Consider the following 23,421-nt stretch of genomic DNA (forward strand, 5'->3'; position numbering starts at 1 on the left):
ACTTGGACCTGGACCTGATTATAGTAGTGTAGCAGTACACCATATTTTGAAGAGTTATTTACTTGATTGCAAGTATATGCATGTGTCGGACAATAACGCCACGTTTGGAACGATGTAACGGTTAGGTTCGCACTGTCTTAAAATTAACTATACTCGCCTCGCCGTGTGTCGACTCATCCTTTAGGTGTTTCGAGATATGATTCACAGCTAACATCTTCGAAAAAGAGCAACCACGACTCGTTAAATCTGCTGTTTTCTATTTTTAGACCAGTAACATTATTAGATCTTATTATGTGACCGCCTGCTGGTAGTCTTGTACTGTGAATCTTCTAATCGGTCCAAAGTCCTGTCCACTGATTTTTTTCGGACCGGTTTTTTTGGACCGGTCCACAGAAAAATACCGGTTTTGTACCGGTACACGGTACCGGTACCCAGCCCTAGGTCGGACGTATCTTTTCCACGCGATTTGAGCAATTCAATTCAATTCAATTCGGTTCGGTTCAATTCAATTCAGTTGTAGCAGAATAATCGAAAGTCTTTGTGGTTTCAATCGCAATATACTGATACAGTATGACGGTCAGAGCTTTAAATTTGACGTCAAATTACGGATTCGTATCACATCTTTGAGCTGTAATATGGGATAGGATCGGCAGAGGGCGTTTCCAAGGGTCAGAGGTCCAACAAAAGATGGCGGCAAAAACAAGAGTGTAAAACTTGCGAAGGAGGTAAGATACCTTGCACTAGCATTTTGAGAGCATTTGGAGAGCACTCAAAACATATATTTTCACATATCAGCATCCTTACTTACTTATGAATGTTATTTAGTACAGTAGTTCGCTGTCTTTGCCAGGTCGACTGTCATGTTATCAGCTCTGAGACTTAAACCCGCCCCCCTCCCCATATACAGCAGAAGGCAAGAAAATTGTTATAAAGATCATTCATAGTAAAATAAAAGGATTTTGTTCTGCACTTTATAAATGGAACCTATATCAATATTTACTTAATTGAACTTGCTCAAGAGTAAGACACTGTATGTTAATTGTCTGTAAATCAAAAGAAACTACAGTTTGTAACCAAGGAGGTTAGGAAAGACCACCAATTTGACGTAACTAACTAATAGTCCACCTAGGAAAAGTCATCTAAAGTGCAGCCAATAGGTGCCCATCTGAGAAATGATGTTGTTGTTGTGCCTTTTAACATGCTCGAGGCACCTCTTCGATTATGGGAACCCCATTGTACGTCCCTTCCAAAAGACGAATGCAGCTCCAACCAGGATGCTCTTCCCCGGATTCGAACCGATGCCTCCCAGTTCAAGCTATTTGGAACCAGGAGCTCGACTGTGAAGCTGCTACCAGTTGAGCTACAGGAACAAATAAAATGCTTGGAAATATCTGTCAGTCCTGAGTCCTGACATATGATAGGAAGTGTGCTAAAGACAACTGACCAATTGTTTTAATACAGGTGTGCATTGAAGTCCAACCATCCCGGCAACTGACATCAGTGTAAGAGGATGAAGAGGAAACAACCTTCATTCTTACAGAGATGGACCACAGAGAACAACAGCCTTGTCAATCAGTACCTGGTAAGTTGTGCTTGGTATTATCAAGTTATTTCACTTACGTTGAATGGACGAGTAGCTAGACATGCAGAAGTGAGGTCGAGAGGTCCTGGGTCCAATTCCTGGTGTTCCTAACTTTTCCTACTCCACCCAGGTGTAAAAGTGGATACCTGACTTCAGTTGGGTAGGTAAAAGGCGGTGGAAGGAGAGGGTTGGGCTCTGCCTTCTAGTACCATACCCTAGACACAGTTGATAACAACCCACTGCCCCTATGGCTTTAAAAAGGCTATGGGACTACCTTTTTACTGTTTAAACTGCATATGCACGAGGTCACAGGTGAATTTATAAACAGTTCATGTCTAGACCATGCATGCAAAATACATACAGCTTCTTGTGTCAGTGGCTAGATAACTCTCATCTAACACGGGAATGTGTTGCTGATTATGGAACTATTTTTACTCACCACAGAGGGAAGACCATGATGGGCCTACATTGCTGTCAGAGTTCCAGAGACTTGTGAGAGAGATACAGGGTAAGTTACAACATCAGCAAGCCTGATTATGATTAACACTACATTCAGGAAGAAAGCAGCTAAATATTTTACGCTAAATTTGAGCAAGCTGTCTATTTTCAGCACTGAAGGTTCTGAATTACATGGAATTAAAATGGCTGCTTAGCCGTATAAACTCTTGCTAAAAAAAAGACTTGCACTTGATGAGGAGTTCTGGGGCTCTCCCATCCATGTGCAAGCACGTCCAACCCCCATATGATGGGGACCAAAAGACGTAAAATTGGATAGAGAGAGAGAGAGAGAGAGATGTCATATAGAAAAAGGCATGGTGACTCCTACATATGGACCCAATGCTGTATCATAAAGAATCTTGCACCGTTTAAGACTGTAGCATAAAAAATTATAACTCTTCTGTTTTGTGCCAGGCCTCCCACCCAGGAGCCCATCTTTATGTGTGGAGCTGCCAGTGGTCTTCAACCTGTGCTACCTGCAGTACACCAATAAACCTCAAGGGGGAGCTGACCAGCTGGATCTGAGCACAATCATTTGTGCTGCATTGCAAAGAGGTACCCTTTACTGATCTTTGGGATGAACCAGTACAGCTAGGTTATAGGAATGGGGACAGGTAAGATGTTGGTCAACAGCTGGTCAAAATATTTTTTTCTATTAAGTCTGTGGTCATTTTTTTCATTTGCAGTTGTAAGATATACCCATAACAGCCTTTGTAATTTAGTAGCCACACATAATATTACACTAAGGTAAATCTTCAAAATTTTGAGTTGGTTTTACTTATCCCAATCTTTGTGGTGACTACAAATTCCAGACACCACAAATATGCATTTCCAATATATAAATAACTACACGTAATTTTACTGCAAAATTGTTTCAACTGCGAATCAGAGAAAACATCCTTTTACCTCCTACTGAGAAATAAAACGACCACAAAAGTAAATGCTTTTACAGTATTCACAGTAGATGTTTTGACAGATTTTCCTGTTGTTTAGTTCTCAGGGGGTCCCAGTCAGGACAGGCGGTGTTGACTGTGGAGAGGTTACTGAACCCTGACCCTGATGTTACTGTACTGCTGACACATGTCATACAACTGGCACAGTACACAGGTGGGTCAAGATATAACAATGTTAAATTATGTCTTACAATATGTGTCTAAAGCTAAAGCCTCTGTCACAAAGCCTGTGAAGATTGGCCATATTTGTTGATTGCTAGAAGAATGGCCAAATTTAGAAATCACCTAAAAATCGACTCCATCACATTGGACAGGCCTCACAGCGGATCTCAAAAAATTGTGTGACGATTGACAGAAAATGTTATTTTCCTGCAGTGTGATAGGGGCTTAATGTATCTTTTGGTAACATATTTACATGCTTGAAGGACAGAGTTATGTCAAACAAAGAAAAATTTCTCTGAATTATAGTAAGTTTGTCGATCATGATGCTGTGTCCTTGTTGAGTAAATTACAAGTGTACAATGAAAACAGTTACAAAAAGAAGAAAGGTACTCCACATCAATGCTTTATTTATTTTTCATGCTGGTGAAAGTGCATTTTGTACTTTTTCCAACTGTGTTAAACTTTGCAGGTGCAGTGTTATATATATATATCAGCCATCTTCTGGTCATACATACATGTATGAAGGTATCTTGCATAAGCATCAGTTGTCTACTGAAGAAAGGCAGCAGCACTTCTTGTAGTAACTCCCTTATAGCTGCTACCTCTACCAGGTCCTAAAAAAATATTGGTTGTTAGAAAATTGGTGACCAAATTAGATAAACTAACAGACTTTGTTGCTTACTCTAGACGCATTTATGCAAACTATTACAGACAGGTTGTTCAAGTAAGTCATGATTAACAGCTCTTGATTCTAAATTCTCTTCAAAGAAAGTCTCTTTAGACCGTTTTATCGTTTGCAGAAGTGAAAACTCACCTCAATAGATTAACGGCGGTGAGTTTTCTGCGTCTTGCGTCTATTTTTCCGTTCAAGCTTCCTAATCGCACGTCTTTCCTTATAGCTCATATGTGGAAGACCTCGGCCTGCATCTACAAGACAATCAGCTGTCAGTTTTTTTCTGTCAATAGTAATGATTTTAGCAACTTATGTCATATTTCAGAGGTCATAATTAGAAAATGTTGCATTTTTGATTATTTGTTGTCATGAAAACTTCTTGACTTAAGTTTACTTTAACCTTTAGCACACTGAAGTAGCCGTTTGGTTCCCAATTCGCTATTGGTTACAGAGTTAGGCAGAAGGGAGAAGGTTAATTAAAGCAAATCAGTTATAGTGTGTGAATGAAGGTCACAAGTATTGATTTGTGTTGTGTTGGATCAGTTGGCTTTTGTTTACAGTTAAAAATGTTCCTATTTACGTTATGTTATCTAATAGTTCCTGGCAACACAAAAGGATTGAATTCTAGAGTACTGGAACTATAGAATAATCTCCAACAGATACTTTTTTGTAATTTGTAATACATGTACAGTCAAACCTGCCTAGGCGACCACCTTTTCAACGCGACCACCTGGCCATGGCGACCGCTTTTTCTCGGTCCCGAAAATTTTCCCCGTAGGCACAAGCATTAAGCTGCCTGCCCAAGGCGACCACCTGTTCAACGCGACCGCGACCGCCACGAATTGGGACCGCACAGAGCACAATCACTGCCCATGGCGGCCGCCTAATTTTCAAGCTTGTGGTGACATCGGATCATTTTGCTGTCGGATTTCACGGAAATGTTTTCAAGACTTTGAAGGACAAAATAAGGACAAAAATATATGGAATAGTAATGTTATAGCATCGATTCCTCCATGAAGTGTTTTAATAAAACGTTCCCCCTATAAACACTGTAAAGACAAATGTTTGTGATGTTGTTGTGCCTATATCGTAATCTTATAGTTTACCGCAAACTCAGTTCAGTTTAAACTCAATTTTCTAAACGATACGTAGTGCATGGCGTCAAAAAGTCAGATTTCACAGAAATTACTATCTATATCTTGTATTTTCAACAAAAATGTGTTTGTGTCTTACTAAATTCCGCCGAAAAATGACTTCGCGGCGGGCAAAACATCGGGCGAGAAATGTTGTTCCTCGGTCCCGACGCCATCTTGGATTTGGCGCGACCCGGATTTGGCGTACCGCTGACCTTTCTAAAACACGATGCTTTTGTGTATGAACATTTACGAATACTCTAGTTATTGATGAAAATTAATATTCTTTATCTTCGCTGAGTACTTGTACTCGGAGAAGATTATGTTTTCGGTTGAAAAATCTGTTGGGTGGGTCTAAATGTATGTCAGGAGCATAACTCAAGAAAGCTTCAATGAATCTTTATGATTTTTGGTAGGTGTGTAGTGATTGTGCAAAGGAAAGTCAAGTTCGAAAATGGTTCACCTTGCGTTTTTCAACAGTATTGCAGCAGACTTTACATTTTTGTGTGTTTGTATGTAGGCAAAAAAAGTGACGGAAACATTGATGGATCTTCATGATTTTTTGCAGGTGTGTAGATGTTGTGGAAACGGGGGTCAACTTAAAAAATGGTTCCCCTGGTATTCTCCGTTGGTACTGCAGCGGGCTTTGTGTGGATGTGTATTTGTATGTCGCCAGCATAACTCAAGAAGCTGTTGATGGATCCGTATGATATTTGGTGGATGGGTAGGGTTTACAGAAAGGAAGGTCAAGTACGATAATGGGCCTTCTAGCGGGTACCTAAGGTACTGCAGCGGAGCTTCAAAATTAAGGGGCATATTTTCTGAAAGTGCTATGGTCATGATTTTTGTGTGGTAGATAGTTCATGCCACAGAAAGTAAGTTCTGTAAATTTTGGCTCCCCAGCGGCTTGTTAAGAACTGCAGTGGGTGTTTTTGTTTTGACATTCGGACATGAATAACTTGAGAAGGGGTCGACAGATCGTCGTGATGTTTGGTATGTAGAGAGCTCGGATGGTGGTTTACATTATCAACGACTAATTAAGCAAATCAGGAGCTTATTTGCATAATTAGTAAGGAAAGTTTGTTAACCTACTGCATTTCAATGGGACATGGGACAGTGTCAGGTCATGTAAACAGATGGCCTTGCATAAACGTACATGTAGGTCAAATAAATAAACTATTATCCAAGCAGAGGTGTGGGTCCTGCTGGTTTAACGCGTTCAGTTTAGGCATTTTTGTTCAACACGGTTGGCGACATAACGAAATAGGGACAAAATAGAAAGCCTGACAAAAACACCTAAAAACACGTCAACAACCAGCCAGATTTATTCTATTCATATATATTGACTGTACTATTTCAATATCACTTTCAACTTACAACACTGCAATATCGAACCTTTGTGGCCCATATTATCAACATACTCATATTGTTTCATGACCAGCTATAACATATATCAGCACACTCTACACATTTACTAGTCCTGTACCAGCAAATGATTTTTAACCATATCTAGACTGGACTCATTCGCCCCATCATAACTTCCAAATGGTATGGTGCATGATCAAATTTGCAGGGGGTGATAAGCACGTAAATATTAATCACTCTCCATGATAAGCCTTGATTATTTGGCGAAGATAATGTGTTCGTGGAACTCTAGTTTTTTCTTTTTATTTCCATGACTCTCACAAACCTTTATTGGACGCTCTGCGTTCTGCTGCACTGACTTACCTTTCGATGCGGTCGCACAGAGCTTGGCGGCGCGGCGCGACGAAATCACACCGTTCCGTTTCATCTTTAGTTGTCACATCGAAAACTTTCTGACCCTTTTATCCAGCGGTCGGCGCCCCAAAAAAGGCTGGGGCCAGCAGGTGTTTTCTAGGGATTTGTCTTAGGCCTTAAAACTTCGATGATGTGGATGTGTGTGTACTATTTAATGTAACGTGTGAATGCGGGATGGTGCTGCGATCATCGAGGCAACCATTGTTTTGTAGTCAAAATTATTACGAAAATGTGTACACGATATAACGTTAGCGGTGTACAATTATTACAACGATAACGGAAAGTGTAATTTTGTAGGATCTTCCTGTCAATGAGAATTGAACCTGGTGGGGCTCATACTGTCTAAATTCACATAATATTCCATCCATTTACGTACTGTATTTGAAAACCTCGACCTGGAAACATGTGAGTGGAATCCTCTTCATGGCGACCACCTGTCCATCGCGACCGTTTTTGCTCGGTCCGCCGGGTGGTCGCCTTGGACAGGTTTGACTGTATTATACATAAGATTTTGTATAATTTGAGAGATAAAGCCAGACTATGTTTTATACCAAAGTCCTTGAAGTGATAGGGCTAGAGTTAGCCGTCTCATGGCCATCAATGCCACCATTTAAACGGCCGCAAACAAAAGTGACACAAAAAGATATGGTTTGCATGTACAAAAGTGAAAGATACAATGTGCATTCTAGTCAGTTCTTCAAGTTCATCTACGTTGGTAAAATACATTATGAAGAATTAAAACTTTTCTTCAACTCAACAACACTTTCTGAGTTGGAGAACAGTTAAGTTTTTCATAAAGAAATAAAGCAATTAAGGTTTCCTACAATGGAAATTCCTTAATTGATGTCTTAGTTGGTACCTGCTCTGACATCCCTTGCAGGATCTTCCACTATATCCATCCTCTTCTTCTCTGGCTTGAACTTCTTCTTCCAGACGTAATGCTTCTTCTTGCCTTCAGCCAAGCCCGCCAATACGGCTGCACCAATCAGCAAGAACAGCAAAAAGACCATGTGAAGCTTCATTATTCTTTGCAAAGGATCTCTGAAAATGTTATGAAAAGATCATGTTATCACATTAAATCTGCTCAACTGTCACTGCTACTGTGATTCTACTGGACTATGTGCCTTTCTCAGAGACTTAATTAAAATCCAATCAGAGTGGTCATAGGTGCAAACTCTAGATCAGAATGTTCCAAGTACTCATTTCACTTTTGTAAAAAAACATTACAAGCCTTATTTAGATGTTATAGGCTATGTTATGTAACATTTCAAGTTCTCTTTGTGTCGTTCAAATAAAGTAAGTGGAAGAAGATGTAAAACTTACCAGCTAAGGAAGAAGATGTAAAACAGCTGATGGTGTATCTAGTACAGAGAGACAACTGCTTGCAGTCGTGGGGCAGTTGTTTTGTTAACATATAAAAGACTGTAAGCTACAAGTATTCCTGTATGCAAATGAGGTTTTCGTCATGTTACATCCTGGTTCATTGACATTTATTGTTTCTTTAGCACATACTTCTTTCTACTGCCATGTGTATATAAAATGCGTACTATATTGATCAGGGGGGACAGGATATCATAGGATTCACATATCTTTATTCCAGCCTTTTTCACAGGATAAAGGAACATGACCATGTACTTGTCATATAACTGTAGATGCAGAAATGTTTACGGTGGTTTTATGTTTGCGGTTTTTGCGGCGACCGTTTCACCGCAAACTTAAAACCACCCCAAACATTTTTGTCTAATACTGTAGCAGTATGTAACTAAAGCACTGCCGCCAACTTAAAACCATCGTAAACTTTTTCGACTTAGCACAAAATAAAAACCACGGGAACTTAAAATGCATTTACAGTACTTTGTTTAATTGCTCCTATCTGTATTTCTTCCATAGACATTGTGGAGCCGGTGTGTCTGCTTGCAACACTCCTGGCCCTGCATTTCCTGGGAAGTCAGAGAGACAAAGCCGCCACCATTCTCCAGATTGTGAAGGAATGTAAGACTCAAGCATCTTCCAAGTCAGGAGAAAGTACAGTGGCAGCAGATGAAGGACATGCCTTTCAACCACATCTCATCCCAAACTGTGTTTTAAGCACAGGTATGGTAACTTCCACGTGTCACCTTAAATCTATACCTGCATACATTTATATCATATATATGACATGCAAAGTAGTTGGTAATACAAACTTCTTCTTGTCCCTTGTTTCTATTTCTATTGATATCTCCAATGTGTTCAAAATCAATTCAAATGATTAATCCTTCTATTGATTTTGAAGAGAGCTGTCCTGGCCACACTTCGATGCTATGCTATCCTATTTAGGTTTTATTCTATACTTCTATTTTGTATTATGTTTAACAATTGTTGCCATACTTTGTAGTGTGTACAATTGTCGTGCAATAAAGTTCTTCTCTTCTTCTTTAAGTTTTACTTGGGCTACCATACTCACTCCCACAAGTGACTTAATAGGATGGCATTCTGACTGGAATAGTTTAGCCCTTACTTTGAAGTTAAATTGCTGTACTTCAGATGAGCTGAGCAGAACTGTGAGACCACCAGTCCACTATCTCCTGGCCTGCTGTCACTACCTGGGTGGGAACACTACTGAATGTCTCAAGGAGTTGGAGAGTCAAACAGCAGTGCAGCCATTTCTTCCTGCATCTTATCTTAAAGGTATTAAGGGTACACTATGTGTACTTCAAAAGTGATGATTTTCTAAGAAAATTGTTGTCCAGTTAAGTACTGATTTATTTAAACCAAAAGAACACTTTGAAATGGTTATGAAATGACTTGCAACAATTTTGTGGTTAAGAAAACTAATGCTGGTTTGATAGAATTAGATCTTGAATCTACCAGGAACAAACTGATCACTCACCAAATTTGTATTGGCTACAGTATTATTCAACTTGTAAGGCAACGATACTAGTACCTCTGGCAATGTAAAAAGCAGACTGTTTTCTTATTACACAGGCTATGTGCTCTATGGTGAGAAGAGATATGATGAGTCCATCTTGACTCTTCAGGATTGTTTGAGCTCCCCATCGATAGACATGTGCTCCAAGGCCAGGATACTGAACCTCATGGGGTGCTGCTGTGCACAACAGGTAGGGAAGCATTGAGCTCTTTTCAGTAGCCAAAAATTCTTAACTTTCTGGTCCAGAAAAAATGTTGTTCAACAGTGGAACAGACAAGCGTATTTTATCTTTTGCCAAGTGTCTCTTCCAATATAATATGGTTGTGTGACTATTGCATCGTTCTCAAACATTGGTGAGCAACTTTTCTATTGCTGAATGGAAGATAAAAAGGGACATTTTATGATTTGTGTGCTTATAAATCCTTCTGCTCACAGTTATATTCTACCAATTGAGGAAGGGATGGATTTTCTTATGCCTTGTATTGCAACCACTGTCTACCAAATTTTTGGGTAAACCTCACACAACCATTGAGCTGTTCCTCAGAATCTTCTAGTACTGACCTCCTATAAACTTTATGGAGGAACTCTTACAACTCTTCCATCATGACCAGGGTAAGCCTCACACAGCCATCCAGCTCTTCAGGGAAGCTCTGCGATGTGACTTCTCCCACTACACAGCTCTGTACAACATCTCACTGCAGTACCGGGCTCTGGGGCTAGGGGATGTCGAGCTGGAAACACTCAACTTGTTAGTCACAGTAAGTGCAATGTTTTATGCTAATAGGTGTCCAAAAAGCAAAGGGGGCATTTTGAACGCAAAATTAAAATGGTTGTGAGGTCTGCTATCAATTGGATACATGATTCTTATACAGAGTGTCTTTATAATTTTCTTCTCTGGAAAATCCATAGGAAGAAGATGCTTCAATGTGATTATTTGGAACAAAAGTTATACAAGATATACCAATTGCTGACATGAGTATCTTTTCCTGACTTCTATTTCATCGAGTGCTGTTGTGTCATTTGTGTCATACAGTGGTAATGTTGATTTTGCAGGCCTTAGAAAATGAGGACAGCAGAAAAGACAGCTGTAAGAATCAGGTGCTAGACTTGGTGTTACAGCTGGACAATGTAGCACCTGGAGCTGCTAGCCTGCTGACAGGTCCACAGAGTGGTATCCTGTTACACCAGGCCCTGTATGTCCTAGCTAAAAGGTGTCTGGAACAAGAAAGGTAGTTTTTGGCTCAAATATGTTTTTCGCTTATATTCCTTGTATTGATATTGATAACTTATTGGATTTCTTATCTTGATGTCTTTACCTAAGTTGATCTAATTCCAGTTATTGATAAAAGAGAGTGGAAAGTTTATCAATTTAGCATGGACTAAAGTGTGTTACTCTTAAGCGTAGTAGGCATTTGCAAGACCATGAATTAGTACAATTTGTACACAGTGTACTTATCGTTTCTTCTATCACATTTCTTAAGTGTTCATCTATTCCAGTTCATTGTGTGTGGGACTTAATTTTTCAAGGTGATTAAGTCTTCACTTTTTTTCAATTTAATGTGTCATTGACGGTTCTTTAATGCAGGTATGAGGCAGCTGCACAGAGGTATGTGGACTTGTTGGCGGCTGTCCTGGACACATCAGTGATGCAGGCAGGTGTTTGTATTGTGTTGAAGAAGATGATATTTGTCCAGACATATGAGAAAAAATCACAATTTTAAAATATCATGACTGTGGTGATTCTCGTTTGCAGTACATGTATATTGATTTCCCTGGGAACTAACTATATACACAGTCAATTTTGTGAATAGCTAACTACTTTACTGCTTTACAATTTATAAGGGGACTAGCATTACATTTTCTACAACTTTGCATTTTGTTCTTAAACACAAGAAGATGTCTTAAGCTTTGGAGATGTTCTTACATGTTTGTGACTGAGATAAAGAAGTGTAATGTGTGAATTTGCTTCCCCAGGCTTCAACAGAAACTGGCAGCCCCTTCCCTCTTCTTGACATGCAAACTGTGTACTGTGAAGCAGCACTTTCTCTTCTCAAGGCACAGAGATACGAGGATGCCATATCTGTCTGTGACAAACTGCTGACAAAAGTCCCTCCAAACAACCAATGGCAGAATGACATGGAGTCACTCAACCCATCCCATAATACTTTCAGCCAATCCCATGATGCACTGCACACTTCCCATGATTCATTTAAACTGGTTGAAGACTCCATTCCATCCACAAGCAATCGTTGTGACAGTGGAGACGATCTGTTCGGTTCAAATGATGACTCTGAAGAGAGAACTTCTGGAAAAATGAGTAAAAAGAGAGCAAGAGAACCAAGTGAACAGGGGGGGATGCAAAGTTTTGAACAAAATACAGAAGTTAAGAGTGGTAGATTGAAAAGCGTTCTACCATTGATTTACAAGGCAGAAGCACTGTACAGACTGGAGGAGTACCAGGAAGCAGTTGGCTGCTATGACAGGTGGTGACTTTGATTTTGTGCTCATCTATATCTATGGATAATGTGTGGTGTGCTACGGTATTGTTAAAAAAAAATTTTGGTTGTGTAGACAGGAGTATGTCTGTTGCCCAATATGTAGTAGATACTTTTATCGGTTGCGGAGAAAATTGAGCTTTTTTCACAGAATATGTGTAATGAAATGAAGGTTTACTTTTCAATCTATCTGTTATTAAGCTTTGAAGTCCTGGAACTTAGTGTGATGCAATTATAGTTTTTTGAATTGTGATAGCAAAATTTTGCTATTTGCAAACTATGCTGACAATAACATGTTATTGAGCCCCTGACAAAAGTACTTAGTTAAACAAATTTAATTACAATAACATTAATGTCTATTTCAGATTGTTAAAGATGCTGTATGACGTTATACCCGAAGAATCTGATACAGATAATAAAACAGACAAGAGAACAGATTCTACACAACCTACCCAGAAGAGAAGGAGAACTGAAGAAGGTCTGTCATATTTGTTTTCCATTGTCAGATTAGATGAACTAGTTTCATTTAATGTATTTTTTTTTGTTTCTTAGATAACTAAAGGTTTGGTTTCCAGAGTTTATCTTAATCACTGTGGCTTGAGCATTTGTGATAAAGCCCTTACAAAAGAGTATGATACAATGTATAAAAGAAACATTTTATTTAGTGCTTCTTAAATTTAGTAAGACCTTGCTTTGTTACAGGTTTTCTTCCTATGATACCTGACAGTGGCTCTACTTCAAAGATGTCAGAGGTCACAAGAAAACTACTAATTATGAAGGCAGAGGCCTACCAGAACAAGGGCTTGATTCTGATTGGTCAGGAGAAACTACAGGGTGCCCTCCAGTGCCTGAGACTGAGTATACAATCTAACCCAGGTAATGATTTACATTTCAACATCAACTCGAAGGTGCAATGTTTAACCCAAAAAGAGTAAGGAAACAGTCTAACCCAGGTAATTATTTAGATTTTAACATCAACTTAAAGTTGCAATGATTAACCCCAAAAAGGGTAAGGAAACAACAAATCCATCCTCAAAGTTATGCTACACATTTACTGTCACTGATGGTATAGGGCTATGTCATTGAATTTGTGACAGAAATATTTTCCCTCCGCTTCTCTCATTTTATTTATTATCTTCCTTGTATTGAAACTCGCTGTCTACATTCCTCTTTCTGTCATATCTCTCATACATGAAGGCATGTAACTTTGAAGTAGTTTTTCCAAATAGTCAGTACCTCTCCTGATGTTTTCTCCATGCCACAGACAGTACAGTTGCCATGTACAACCACACCCTGTTGCTATGGAGGATGGGGAGGAGGAGGGAGGCTGGCCACAACTGGCTTCAGTACCGAGGAGTGGACACAAGACTGGACAGTATGCAGCTGGGCCACCTTCTCAAGCAGAAGGAACAGGCAATGTAAGTCACTATAGATCTTACTATTATACAGTTAGTGAAATTGGAGAGGTTGTAAGAATACATTTCCATAACATGGTGTTTCACTTTTTAAACAAGGAAACCTGTCTAGATTTATTACCTTCATGAAAAATGGAGGTTTTGTTTTTGGTGTGTTTGTGTTTCTGGCAGATATTTGTGGTCAGCATAGATTAATAACCTCTAAATGGATTGTAATGATATTTGGCATGTGGTTATGTGTTGGAAAGACAAAGGTCAGGGTTGATTTTGGCCCCCCTATTGTGTGGAATTGCTACTGCAGCAGAACTTCCAGTTTTTGTACCTTTTGTCTTGAACATACTGTGGTCTTGTTTGTAAATTGTATTGAGGAGAATGTGTTAGAATATTGATATACCATTAGCCTTAGGTTGAAATTTCTTCTAAATTTTATTTGATGCATTGAACTCCTAATACAATGCTCAAAGTTAAAAGTAAATACTGTATGTCTTATTGTAGATCAACTGAGTGTGATAACTCAGAAGAAGGCATCTCGGACAGGCAACTGATGATGTTAGACAAGGCCACCCTCCAACAGCTGATGGACTCAAGGACCCCACAGAGGGGCTGGGGTGGTTCTACCACGCTGTCTCGATCAGGTCTTTTCTCAGCTAGCACAAGTGCTAAAAACTGGGCATAACTGTACTAACGTGAAAATGCAAAGTAAATGATGATTGTAATGTTTTTTCGTAGAGCCTTGGTTTGCCCTGTTTTTTGTGGACATTTTAATTTGGTATTACTTTCTTTGATGAATTGCAGAGAACTTCCAATAACATTTGTACAATATATATACCATTTTGGTATCATCTTTCGTAACTCTTTATTCAAGTTTTCCTTTTCTTTTCAAAGATCGAAAGTATGTTATTTAGTGTAGAGGAATATATATATATATATATATATATATATATATATATATATATATACTTCTTTCCCAAAATATAAACTGTGTTAATTTAGGAGTATATAGATTTATTTTGAGGAATTATAGATTTATTTTGAGGAAGAGAACACACAGAAAATTTTCTTCTTCAACATTTCTTTTATTCAGATGAAATTCTGTTCACTGCAAAATGTCCTTTTTACAAATCTGTATGTACAAATTGCATAGTAGTCACAAACAAAAGTATTGTCTTCTCAGCAGTTTTCAGGGGACAAATAAAATAGAGATACATAGCAGCAATTTATCTTATTGCATAGTTGCATCCTGAAGAAAAGATGAAAGTAAAATAGGTTGCAAGAATACCTATGAAAACTCCATTGTACAGCAAGTTGTTAAATTTTTTACAATTTTTTTAATTTGCATGTTGTAATCTGAAATAGTACAAATGGCACATGGACCAAATTAAATGAAGTGTGTTACACATTGTCAACAGACAACATGTTTCCCATTTGTAGTTTTTTTAGTCAGATTTGTTGATATATAACAAATAGTACAAGTACTAGAACAATTTCACACAATATTCCCATCAAATGGTAGTAGCAGCATTATGACAACGATATAGCAGGCAACAACATATTTTTTCTATAATAACATCGCAAATGCATCTGCTCTGAGCAGGTAACAACTGCTGGCACCCTTATGAATATGCAAACACCTCTGTAATGTTGTTTCCTTGACATCAAGTAATGAGTCTTAATATGTAACTGCAGTACTTGTGTTACTGCAGTGTTAAACAATGGCGTCCGGATATTTGAAAATGTCCGTAGTGCAATTTTACATTCATTAGTTTGAACAATTTTTTGTTGTCTGGAAAATCTCATTTCTTACATTCAGTGCAACAGCAACAACAATAACTATAGAATTGGTAGAACACCACGACTTTAAGTCTGGAAGTGTTATGAACGGACTGGAGCTACCGAAGCGAAGGGTAATCTCTGATGGCCGTACATGGATCTCTTGTCGTTCTCCCATTCCTCCATCACAAGTGAGAAGGGCTCCTCCTGTTGTACAGACCAAGTTGTGGGAAAGTCGAAGTGGCTGGTGCTGTAGTTTCCATGCATTCTCCTTCTGTAATACAGAGTCATACAGGTTAAACATGTTAGATGTACTGGAGTTTTGTGTCAGTTGTAGCCTGACTCTGGTTTGGTGGAACACTTTTGTTTGACCTCTTATGATGGGATTCATGACATAACAAAGCTTGATGTTTATTACTGTATGATTTGTAAGTTTCAATGGTGTTCTAGAACATGTTACTGGTAATGAGCCATTACTATGTTTTTTTTTACCCAAACCTATGAATGATATGAAGAGTAGTAGACATGATGGCACATAACACTGGAAGTTTTCGGTGCAATTTCATTAATCGGTTTTCCTTTATGAGGATTGACACTTTTATTGATTGAGACTACTGAGTAGAAAAAAAGAAGACTTTTTGCTCTAATTCTTTCATTAATTTTCATTTGGATTTTCAAAAGTACCACTCTTTTCAATATTCCATGCCTGTCCTTGGTGCTGAACTCTGGGCTGTCCTTGGTGCTGAACAGTGTATCAGGGGAGGTTCTTAAGCACTGTGCCTTACTAATGGAGTGATACAAGTATAAGCCTCTTCATGCCTACATCTGAGTTAACAGTTGTATGATATTATTAATTATCAGAAGGCACATGAGGAGTACTGACCTGCTCTTCTGCCTGGTGTCACTGTTGATGTCGGTGAGAGGCATGGCCAGCCAGGTTTGACACTCGGTGCCATGCCTGCCCAGGGGCACCAGGGGGAGCTGTGGCAACCGATGCTGCTCCACATCCCGCTCTGAAAGGGTTTTACCTGCAAATGGATATGGATACAGAATATTAACGATACAATAATGACTGAAGTCTGGACAATTTTTGATCCAGATAAATTTGAGTTTCCAACTGAGACAAAAGTCGCCTCTTAACTACTTCAAATAAATAACCTTTTCCTTGACAAAGAATGGTGGCTAGCTTTGACTTGGATCCATTTTTATACATGTTGACTGTGTTATAAAGGATATGAAGTACCTACATGCTGATCATCAATATGATTTCTATAAAATGTAATCTTACCTGTGAGACATCTTATAACAGTCCTGTCCTCATCTGTCCTCTCCCTGCCTTGAGATATGAGTGGATCTCTCAACAATGATGTCTGTGCCTGGAAGAAAAATATCAACATCTTTAGTAAATCTCACGGCAGTACTATCTGTAAAGAAAGTTATCCTAGCTTATCAATGATCATCTGTGATCTATACAGATACCCATTGTAGGAAACAGTAAATATCTACCCTTAAGAACACCAGATGGTGAATAGCAGACCCTTGTTATAAAAGCTAGTACTAAAAGGTTTACAAATCTTTTATCAAAAGTGCCTCATTTTTTAAAACCATTACGCAGTAGTATTTGTGTGACTTAGACTTACATGCAATCTGATGCACTACAAAGCTGAAGTGTTAAGGGTAACAGAAATCCTTCCACTGAGTCTTAACCCACCTTAAGAGGCTGTGGTCTGTTGCTGATAAGGATGAGGGGATCATACTCCTTAGGAGACATGGTGTCAAGAAACACTGTACCCTGTGGAGATCAAAACATTCTCAAGTTTAGTACAAGACGCAACTACATGTATAAACATTATCAATGTTCTAGAATGTTGTGTTTCTTACATAATACAAAAGATGTTCTTCAAATGCAACCAGTTAAATCTATGTATTGCAAGAGTAATAGCAACTGCAAGCATTATAAATGTTCTAAAATGTTCTGTTTATTATAAAATATAAAATGCTTCTTCCAAAGCAACATGATCAAACAGTATGTATTGCAGGGTGTAATAAGGTAAGTGAAAGAAGAAGTCCTTACCTTTTTGTTGTGATAGTCGAGGTACTTTTGGTGCAGCGTTCTTTTCGTTCTGTCTAGTTCGGGATAGGTAGGACCGTTCATTTCTCGGCGTATCTCCCTCCGCAGGGGGTCGTGTACACGCTCCTCCCACTTCTTGTGGAGGATCTCCCTCTTTCTCAGGTCCACGAAGCCTTTGTAATCTACCATTGACTGCAACCCCTGAAAGATGAGATAGAGATGTTGTAAATCTTTAGATATTTGTTGTGGTTTTATTTTCGTTGTGATCTCTCCACCCCAAATTCATGCGGCTGCAAATATGCATTTCCAATGTACAATGTATTACTATTGTATTACAGAATTGTTTCAAACACAATCTTAAAACACAGCGAAAACCCCTTTTACTGCAAAATAAAGTCTCTGAAAATAAATGAACTTACTGTTTTCTCACAGTTTTCTTTATTTTCAATCTAAAGACATCAAAATCTCCATGCCATTGTCCAATATTACTGTTAAGCATCACATTTTTTCAGGAGTATTTGTTGTCATGACTACGCCAGGTATTCCTTTAAGCAATCTCACCTGTACAAATGTGTCTTCCTCCTTCAGTAGTTGTGAGTACATCCGTTTTGTGTCTTTACTGCTTGGATCATACTTTTCCTGTAGAACAAGAAAGGAAATATTTTAGTTTTACACAATCTTGCATGTTGTATTCTGTGGTTTCACACAGCCTGCAAATGTTCTCTTGACATTTTCATCATTTTCGTTAAGTCCTTAATCTATACTGACATCTAGAGCTTTCAGGCTGACCTTTAATAACCTTTAGGGCTGTACCTGTGGGAGCTAGAAGGCTTTGTGTTTGAAAAGGTTACAGAGGTTAATTTGTGTTCTAGTATGACATGTTTGTTGTAAGGAAAACATTGCGGACTGCATTTTCATTGTGAAGATTTTGATTAAAAAGCCATTTAAAGAAATTCAATCTGAAATCAAATGCAAACATAGACTCAAGGTTGATTTGCATATCAGATTAGTAAAGGACTGGAGTAGGTTTCAAGAACTTTTTGTTATGGTGGCAAAAAGAGGAAGTAAAGCAAAGAGTGCTTTTACAAAAAAAATTCTTCCAAATTCAGTATAGTCTAGGTAAAAGCCTTCTTAAGCTTCAAGTCCACTCTGAGTTGCTATGCCTGCTGGCAAAGTGGTGCCTTGGGTTATGTAAAGGCAAGGAAACCTGGTAACTAGGCTACTGTGGAAGGTGCCCCTTCTGAATTTTGCATTGTCATTTCAGAAAACATTTGTATGGTTTCATATGGACTTTGAGACACTTGACACAAGTGCCATTGCACTGTCGATCATCCTTGTGTTTAAACGTCTTACAGAATTATGCTGCCGAGTGAGAGCGTTATGTGGCCTTTCACGTCCTCAACATCGCTGACTTTCTTTGATATAAAATATTACGAGGCCCAGATGTTTTCCCTGGTTACCAGCAGATCATGTGAAAGTACACGTATACTGGTACTGCAAATGCATTCAAGTTTGTGGGGGTCTTATGTTCGCGGCCGGTTTCTGTGGTGACCTCTTTATAAATTATCTATCACTGCCAAAATGCTTGTTCTGTCTTCTGCCTGCCTATCACCTTGTTTCAACCGCATACTAAAAACCACTATGAACACTCCACATTCTCCCCAACACGAAATTAAATCACCACAAAATCAAATACATTGTACATTTACAGTATCAACGTTCCCTCTGCGCAATGTGTGTGACGTTGAAATAAAATTAAGTATTCCAAGAGGCATAACTCATTTTGAGTCAGGCACACTGCCCTCATAATTTATTTTTTGTTTTCTGTCTCATGTCTCGTTGATCTAGCAACAACGTTGGGGTTCGCTGCGTGGGCTTGATGCCTTTGAAAAGGGTGTTTATTACTAAAGCGAAGAACACAAAAGTTTCCTTGGTAGGTAATCCTAACCAATAAGGGTAAATGTTTTGATGTTAAATCTATCCGACAATACAGACTTCCCTGGCTTAACATCAAGAGCATTCTCCGTAGATATGTCCCGTTTTTGTTGAACGTTGCTGGCGTTTTAGTCGACTTGTTTATACGATAAACACCACGCTTACAAGTAAGCCGGGTTTGCAAAGCACAAACCTTACAAAAACAACACTGATCCAACCAAAATATCCACAACAAAGAACATATAGATACTGTATCACATGGGGAGTAAAGGTAACTAGGGAGGCCACTAGCATGTCACACCGGTCTCATTCAGGATCTGAACCATGACAGATCATTGTTACATCCCTGGGAGATATCCATGGCGCTAATTGAGACGATGTATTCATTAGAAATGCCCAGCTAAAAGGAATATTGACCTATATGTGCACAATGTGTAAGGTTAAACTGTACTACAAACATAAGAAAGCTACGGTTCGCTTGGCGTTAATTAAAGAAGTGTGCGTATACATACAAACTGACCCGGGAGGAGAGGGACTTCAAAGGCAATCTTTGTGGAAGACGTTACTTTATTTGGACGTCTATTGTATCAAGAATATTGGCTAAGATTGTTTTGCTGTCCGAGTATGTTTGCCAGTCTATCAAATGAACAGGTGTGTGTGTGTTTCCAGTTCTTGACCATCAAATATAAAGTATACAATAGCAGATGGCGCCAGTTTGTGTTTTTATTCTTATGAAAAAGTGGAGCAAGGACAGGGATCATATAGCTGAATGCTTTCATTACCTTTCTATGCTATTCATTTTCATGATATCAATTGATCCAGGCCACCTGTTTCAGATAAAATCTTTGGTTTCATAGCTATCACTGTTCCCACTCCGTACTAAGAAAAATTTGAGTTATGCAAACTAGAAGAAAAGTGTTCTCGTGCAAGTGTGCCTCTTGAAAAACTTTTCTTATTTTTGTTTTCCCAACATAATGTTTTCAGTGTTTCAGAGGCACATGGTTTTAACCTTCTCCCTGCTGCCTAACTCTGTAACCAATAGGGAATTGGGCGCCAAATGGCTACTTCAGAGTGCTAAAGGTCTACCTGGATGCCTTGAACAGACTTCTTGTTGAGCCAGTCCTGTATCTTGTCTGTCTGTGAGATGGCTGAGTTGGTCCTACTGCTGTGAGCGCTCCTGACCTCGCGCTGGTCCCGGTACATGTTCCGACTGCCGCCTGTCGGAGAGGACCTGGGACGGTACAGCTGGCTGGAACCCATGCCGCGGCCTCGACTTGTCCCCTTCAATCTCTGTCAAACAGAAAATGTCTGAGTTATTTCAAAGTCAACCTGCTGGACTGAAAATGAAAGAGCCGACAATTTTGGAAAGTTAAGAAAAACTTCAGTCTCCTTGGTTAACAAAAATATTGTATCCTCTAAGTAGTATCCTACTGTTGCCTAGCACCTGTTTAAGGTTATTCTTGAAACAAAGAATCATAAAATTACAAAGGTCCATTTTATAACACTCACATGTAATACATTAAAGGTGCATGTATAGGAGGCAAAAGTGTACAGGTGGTGCACATTTTTACTTTCCTGTGGTTAGCGTTCTTTGTTGTTAAGGGCTTTTGATAGGTTTCTCTTAGAGGTGGCTCGACTCACAATAACCACAAAAGGACGCCCTAAATTCACTTCTCTCATCAATTACAAAGGAACACATTTAGCGTCCAAACATAAAAGCATGCAGGTCTATATGGTTTACCAAGGGAAATCACGTTTAGAACTTTCAATAAAAGAGCCATCTGTTCCTGATGACTTCTTTCAACAGATACAATAGAAACCACCTTCTATTGACAACCTGGCTGTCTTTCAGGAAGCACTAAAAATAAGTGACTTCAGTTAATCTAATGGCCATTAGTTTTCATTACGTCTGTGTTATTGTGGGAAAATAATGACAGCTCATGGGAAAAAGGAACTAAGAGTTCTATCGTAGGGATAAAGTCAGGTTGGTTTGTTCGCGTAATGGGGTATGATGAAAAGGAGTGGGTGGGGCAGATGAAATAATAGCAAAAATTGATTAGCGTTGACAGCTCCCCAGGGAACCACAAACACAATACCATCCCAGAGATTAAATTGCCTCGTGTGGGGTCGCGACGGTGTTGTCAAAACTTTTTTCTGCGTCCTCGCGGTTCGTGTGGATGGTGGCACGTGTTGCCAGGGCGTTGCTAAGGGGAGACGGGAATGCCCTTTGAAGCGTGCGGCTGGCATTTCAGATGGCGAGGTTGTAGCTAAGGATGAGAAGAAGTTCATACAGAACTAGCTGGGAATCTTTTGTGATACATAACCCTAGGATTTTTCACGCTTAGGAATGCTGGCACTTCTTGATAGAAACTTTGCCAGATATCGAACTGCCAAAAGCAAACAGTTTACTTTATATGGGGAACTTTTACCAAAGCCCTAGGCCTCTCCCACGTAGAAACTTTTTTTGGGGGAAAAATTGTAACATGCTTTTCATGTTACAATCATGACTTGTTCTTTGTTTTACTCAAAGCAGGTAGATTAACAAGAATGTTGAGCAACAAAATTCTACCAAAATATCAATAATTATCTAATTGGAAAATAACTTTCAAGTGTTTATTATTTTGTGATGAGTGGCCTTCCTGAAAAGGTGTGTTATTTCTCAAAACTGTAATCATCTGCACACCTGTTATTTTGAGAAGTGCCCATAAGTGACACTGATAAGAAGATGCTTCACAGCAAACATGCATGAAATGACACAGTCAAAGAATTCCTCTCTGCTACAGAAATTTAATCATGGTGACAAACCAGGTCAACTGTGGCTTTTGCTCTGTCTCAACACCTGGTGTAAGCTCAGCATAGTGTACAAAAGGTGTGGAACTGATAAAACTCTAATAACGCCCTTAGACAAACTCCCATACCTGTCCACGAAGCAATACTGCTCTACAATGAAGACCCATCGAAGTAAACACTTAGGTGTTGCATGCAAGCAACGAAATGTCCAAGATGTGTGCTAAGGCACCTGCTCAAACTTAAGATCAATTTTTGGATGTACTTAAGGTTTGTCATTGCGGACATCCAGCAAATACAGCACATTTCATTCGGAGAGGTATTTTCTGGTTGTACACTTAAAGTTGTAAGTTAAGACGTTAGACCTGAACATAAGAAGCCCCGTCACCCATACCGGGACGTGTTGTTACCTGTAAGTCAGGTGCGGCCAGGTGTAATATGTGTGGTGGCAACAAGTGGGGTCTGATCTCATCTCTCAAGAAGTTAATCAGTACCGAAAAGAAACTGTTCCTGCTTTCTTAAAGACTTTTATTCGTAGTTGTAAATTAGGTACACTAGACAGAACCAACACTAGAGGAGGTATATTGCAGTTGCAAAGTTTCTTTCACAGCTGTTGTTGACCAAAGTCCACGTCTGTCCGAGTTTCTTCAGATTTTCTCAAGTGGCCTTCTTACCGATTTGGATGGCGGCTTTCTTTACTTACATACTTCAAGACGGGGCTCCAGTCCTTAGGTTGGACTTAAACATTCATCGAATTACAAGAGTGACTTGTCAGGATACTCTCTATAAAGGAATCCAAACTTTCATCGATCATGACTCACCTCAATTTGCTCCATTTCTCGTCTGCTGGCCTGGGCGAGTTGGTCGGCGACTTCTCGGTCGTGGATCTCGATGGAGCCCGACCCTTCCGCACTCCACGTCGATGTTCTCCCGAGCGACTCCCGAGTCAGCTCCCGACCCCTAATCGCCATGACCGACATCGTGGCTTCCTTCTTCTGTGAGTTACTAATCGCTATGAAATCAGAATGAGAAGCTATGCTACTCAAACAGCGTGACAAGTTGCCATGCTCAAAGCTTGTTGTGGTTATGCAAATCACCGTTAGGGTAACGCCCCCAGGGTGAATCACGTAAAGATATCCATCCGCTTGAGTCTATTTTACGGCTATGAGAAAAAAAAGCGACATAAAATTTCATCTTGTTTGCACCGATCTCTTTTATGATTAAGTTTTAAAATTCTTATATAGAAAACCGAGAGAAAAA

At 39.3% G+C, this 23,421-nt stretch overlaps 2 protein-coding genes and 1 long non-coding RNA gene across 3 annotated transcripts; 1 reads left to right on the forward strand and 2 right to left on the reverse strand.

The window, feature by feature from the left end:
• Positions 1-654: 654 nt before the first annotated feature.
• LOC136436322 (uncharacterized) lies at positions 655-14,556 on the forward strand. The gene is made up of 16 exons (XM_066430189.1): positions 655-725; positions 1,462-1,582; positions 2,027-2,090; positions 2,495-2,635; positions 3,074-3,187; positions 8,671-8,874; positions 9,304-9,447; positions 9,745-9,878; positions 10,300-10,446; positions 10,742-10,917; positions 11,274-11,340; positions 11,663-12,171; positions 12,549-12,661; positions 12,886-13,059; positions 13,448-13,601; positions 14,094-14,556. Exons 2-16 carry the CDS (start codon positions 1,511-1,513, stop codon positions 14,272-14,274), a joined length of 2,394 nt encoding a protein of 797 aa, XP_066286286.1. The 5' UTR covers positions 655-725; positions 1,462-1,510; the 3' UTR covers positions 14,275-14,556.
• LOC136436333 (uncharacterized) lies at positions 3,586-8,238 on the reverse strand. Its single transcript, XR_010756031.1, has 4 exons — positions 8,104-8,238; positions 7,640-7,821; positions 4,010-4,122; positions 3,586-3,809 (listed from the first exon to the last, which is right to left on the reverse strand). It is a non-coding gene; the product is annotated as an uncharacterized lncRNA (long non-coding RNA).
• A 97-nt stretch (positions 14,557-14,653) lies between the features above and the next one.
• On the reverse strand, positions 14,654-23,275 carry LOC136436328 (protein FAM228B-like). The gene is made up of 8 exons (XM_066430203.1): positions 22,983-23,275; positions 20,461-20,664; positions 18,001-18,078; positions 17,443-17,640; positions 17,080-17,160; positions 16,657-16,744; positions 16,252-16,396; positions 14,654-15,642 (listed from the first exon to the last, which is right to left on the reverse strand). Exons 1-8 carry the CDS (start codon positions 23,139-23,141, stop codon positions 15,471-15,473), a joined length of 1,125 nt encoding a protein of 374 aa, XP_066286300.1. The 5' UTR covers positions 23,142-23,275; the 3' UTR covers positions 14,654-15,470.
• Between the last annotated feature and the right edge of the window lie 146 nt (positions 23,276-23,421).

This window comes from Branchiostoma lanceolatum, chromosome 1, assembly GCF_035083965.1.
Source record: "Branchiostoma lanceolatum isolate klBraLanc5 chromosome 1, klBraLanc5.hap2, whole genome shotgun sequence".
In the NCBI taxonomy this organism is placed as follows: Eukaryota; Metazoa; Chordata; class Leptocardii; order Amphioxiformes; family Branchiostomatidae; genus Branchiostoma; species Branchiostoma lanceolatum.

Coding starts and splice junctions, on each gene's coding strand:
- LOC136436322 (XM_066430189.1), top strand. CDS start 1,511: ATGAAGAGGAAACAACCTTCATTCTTACAGAGATGGACCACAGAGAAC. Junction 10,918..11,273: donor AGGTGTCTGGAACAAGAAAG/GTAGTTTTTGGC, acceptor TCTTTAATGCAG/GTATGAGGCAGCTGCACAGA. Junction 12,662..12,885: donor GAGAAGGAGAACTGAAGAAG/GTCTGTCATATT, acceptor GCTTTGTTACAG/GTTTTCTTCCTATGATACCT.
- LOC136436328 (XM_066430203.1), bottom strand. CDS start 23,141: ATGTCGGTCATGGCGATTAGGGGTCGGGAGCTGACTCGGGAGTCGCTC. Junction 17,641..18,000: donor AGGAAGACACATTTGTACAG/GTGAGATTGCTT, acceptor CTCATCTTTCAG/GGGTTGCAGTCAATGGTAGA. Junction 15,643..16,251: donor GACACCAGGCAGAAGAGCAG/GTCAGTACTCCT, acceptor TCTGTATTACAG/AAGGAGAATGCATGGAAACT.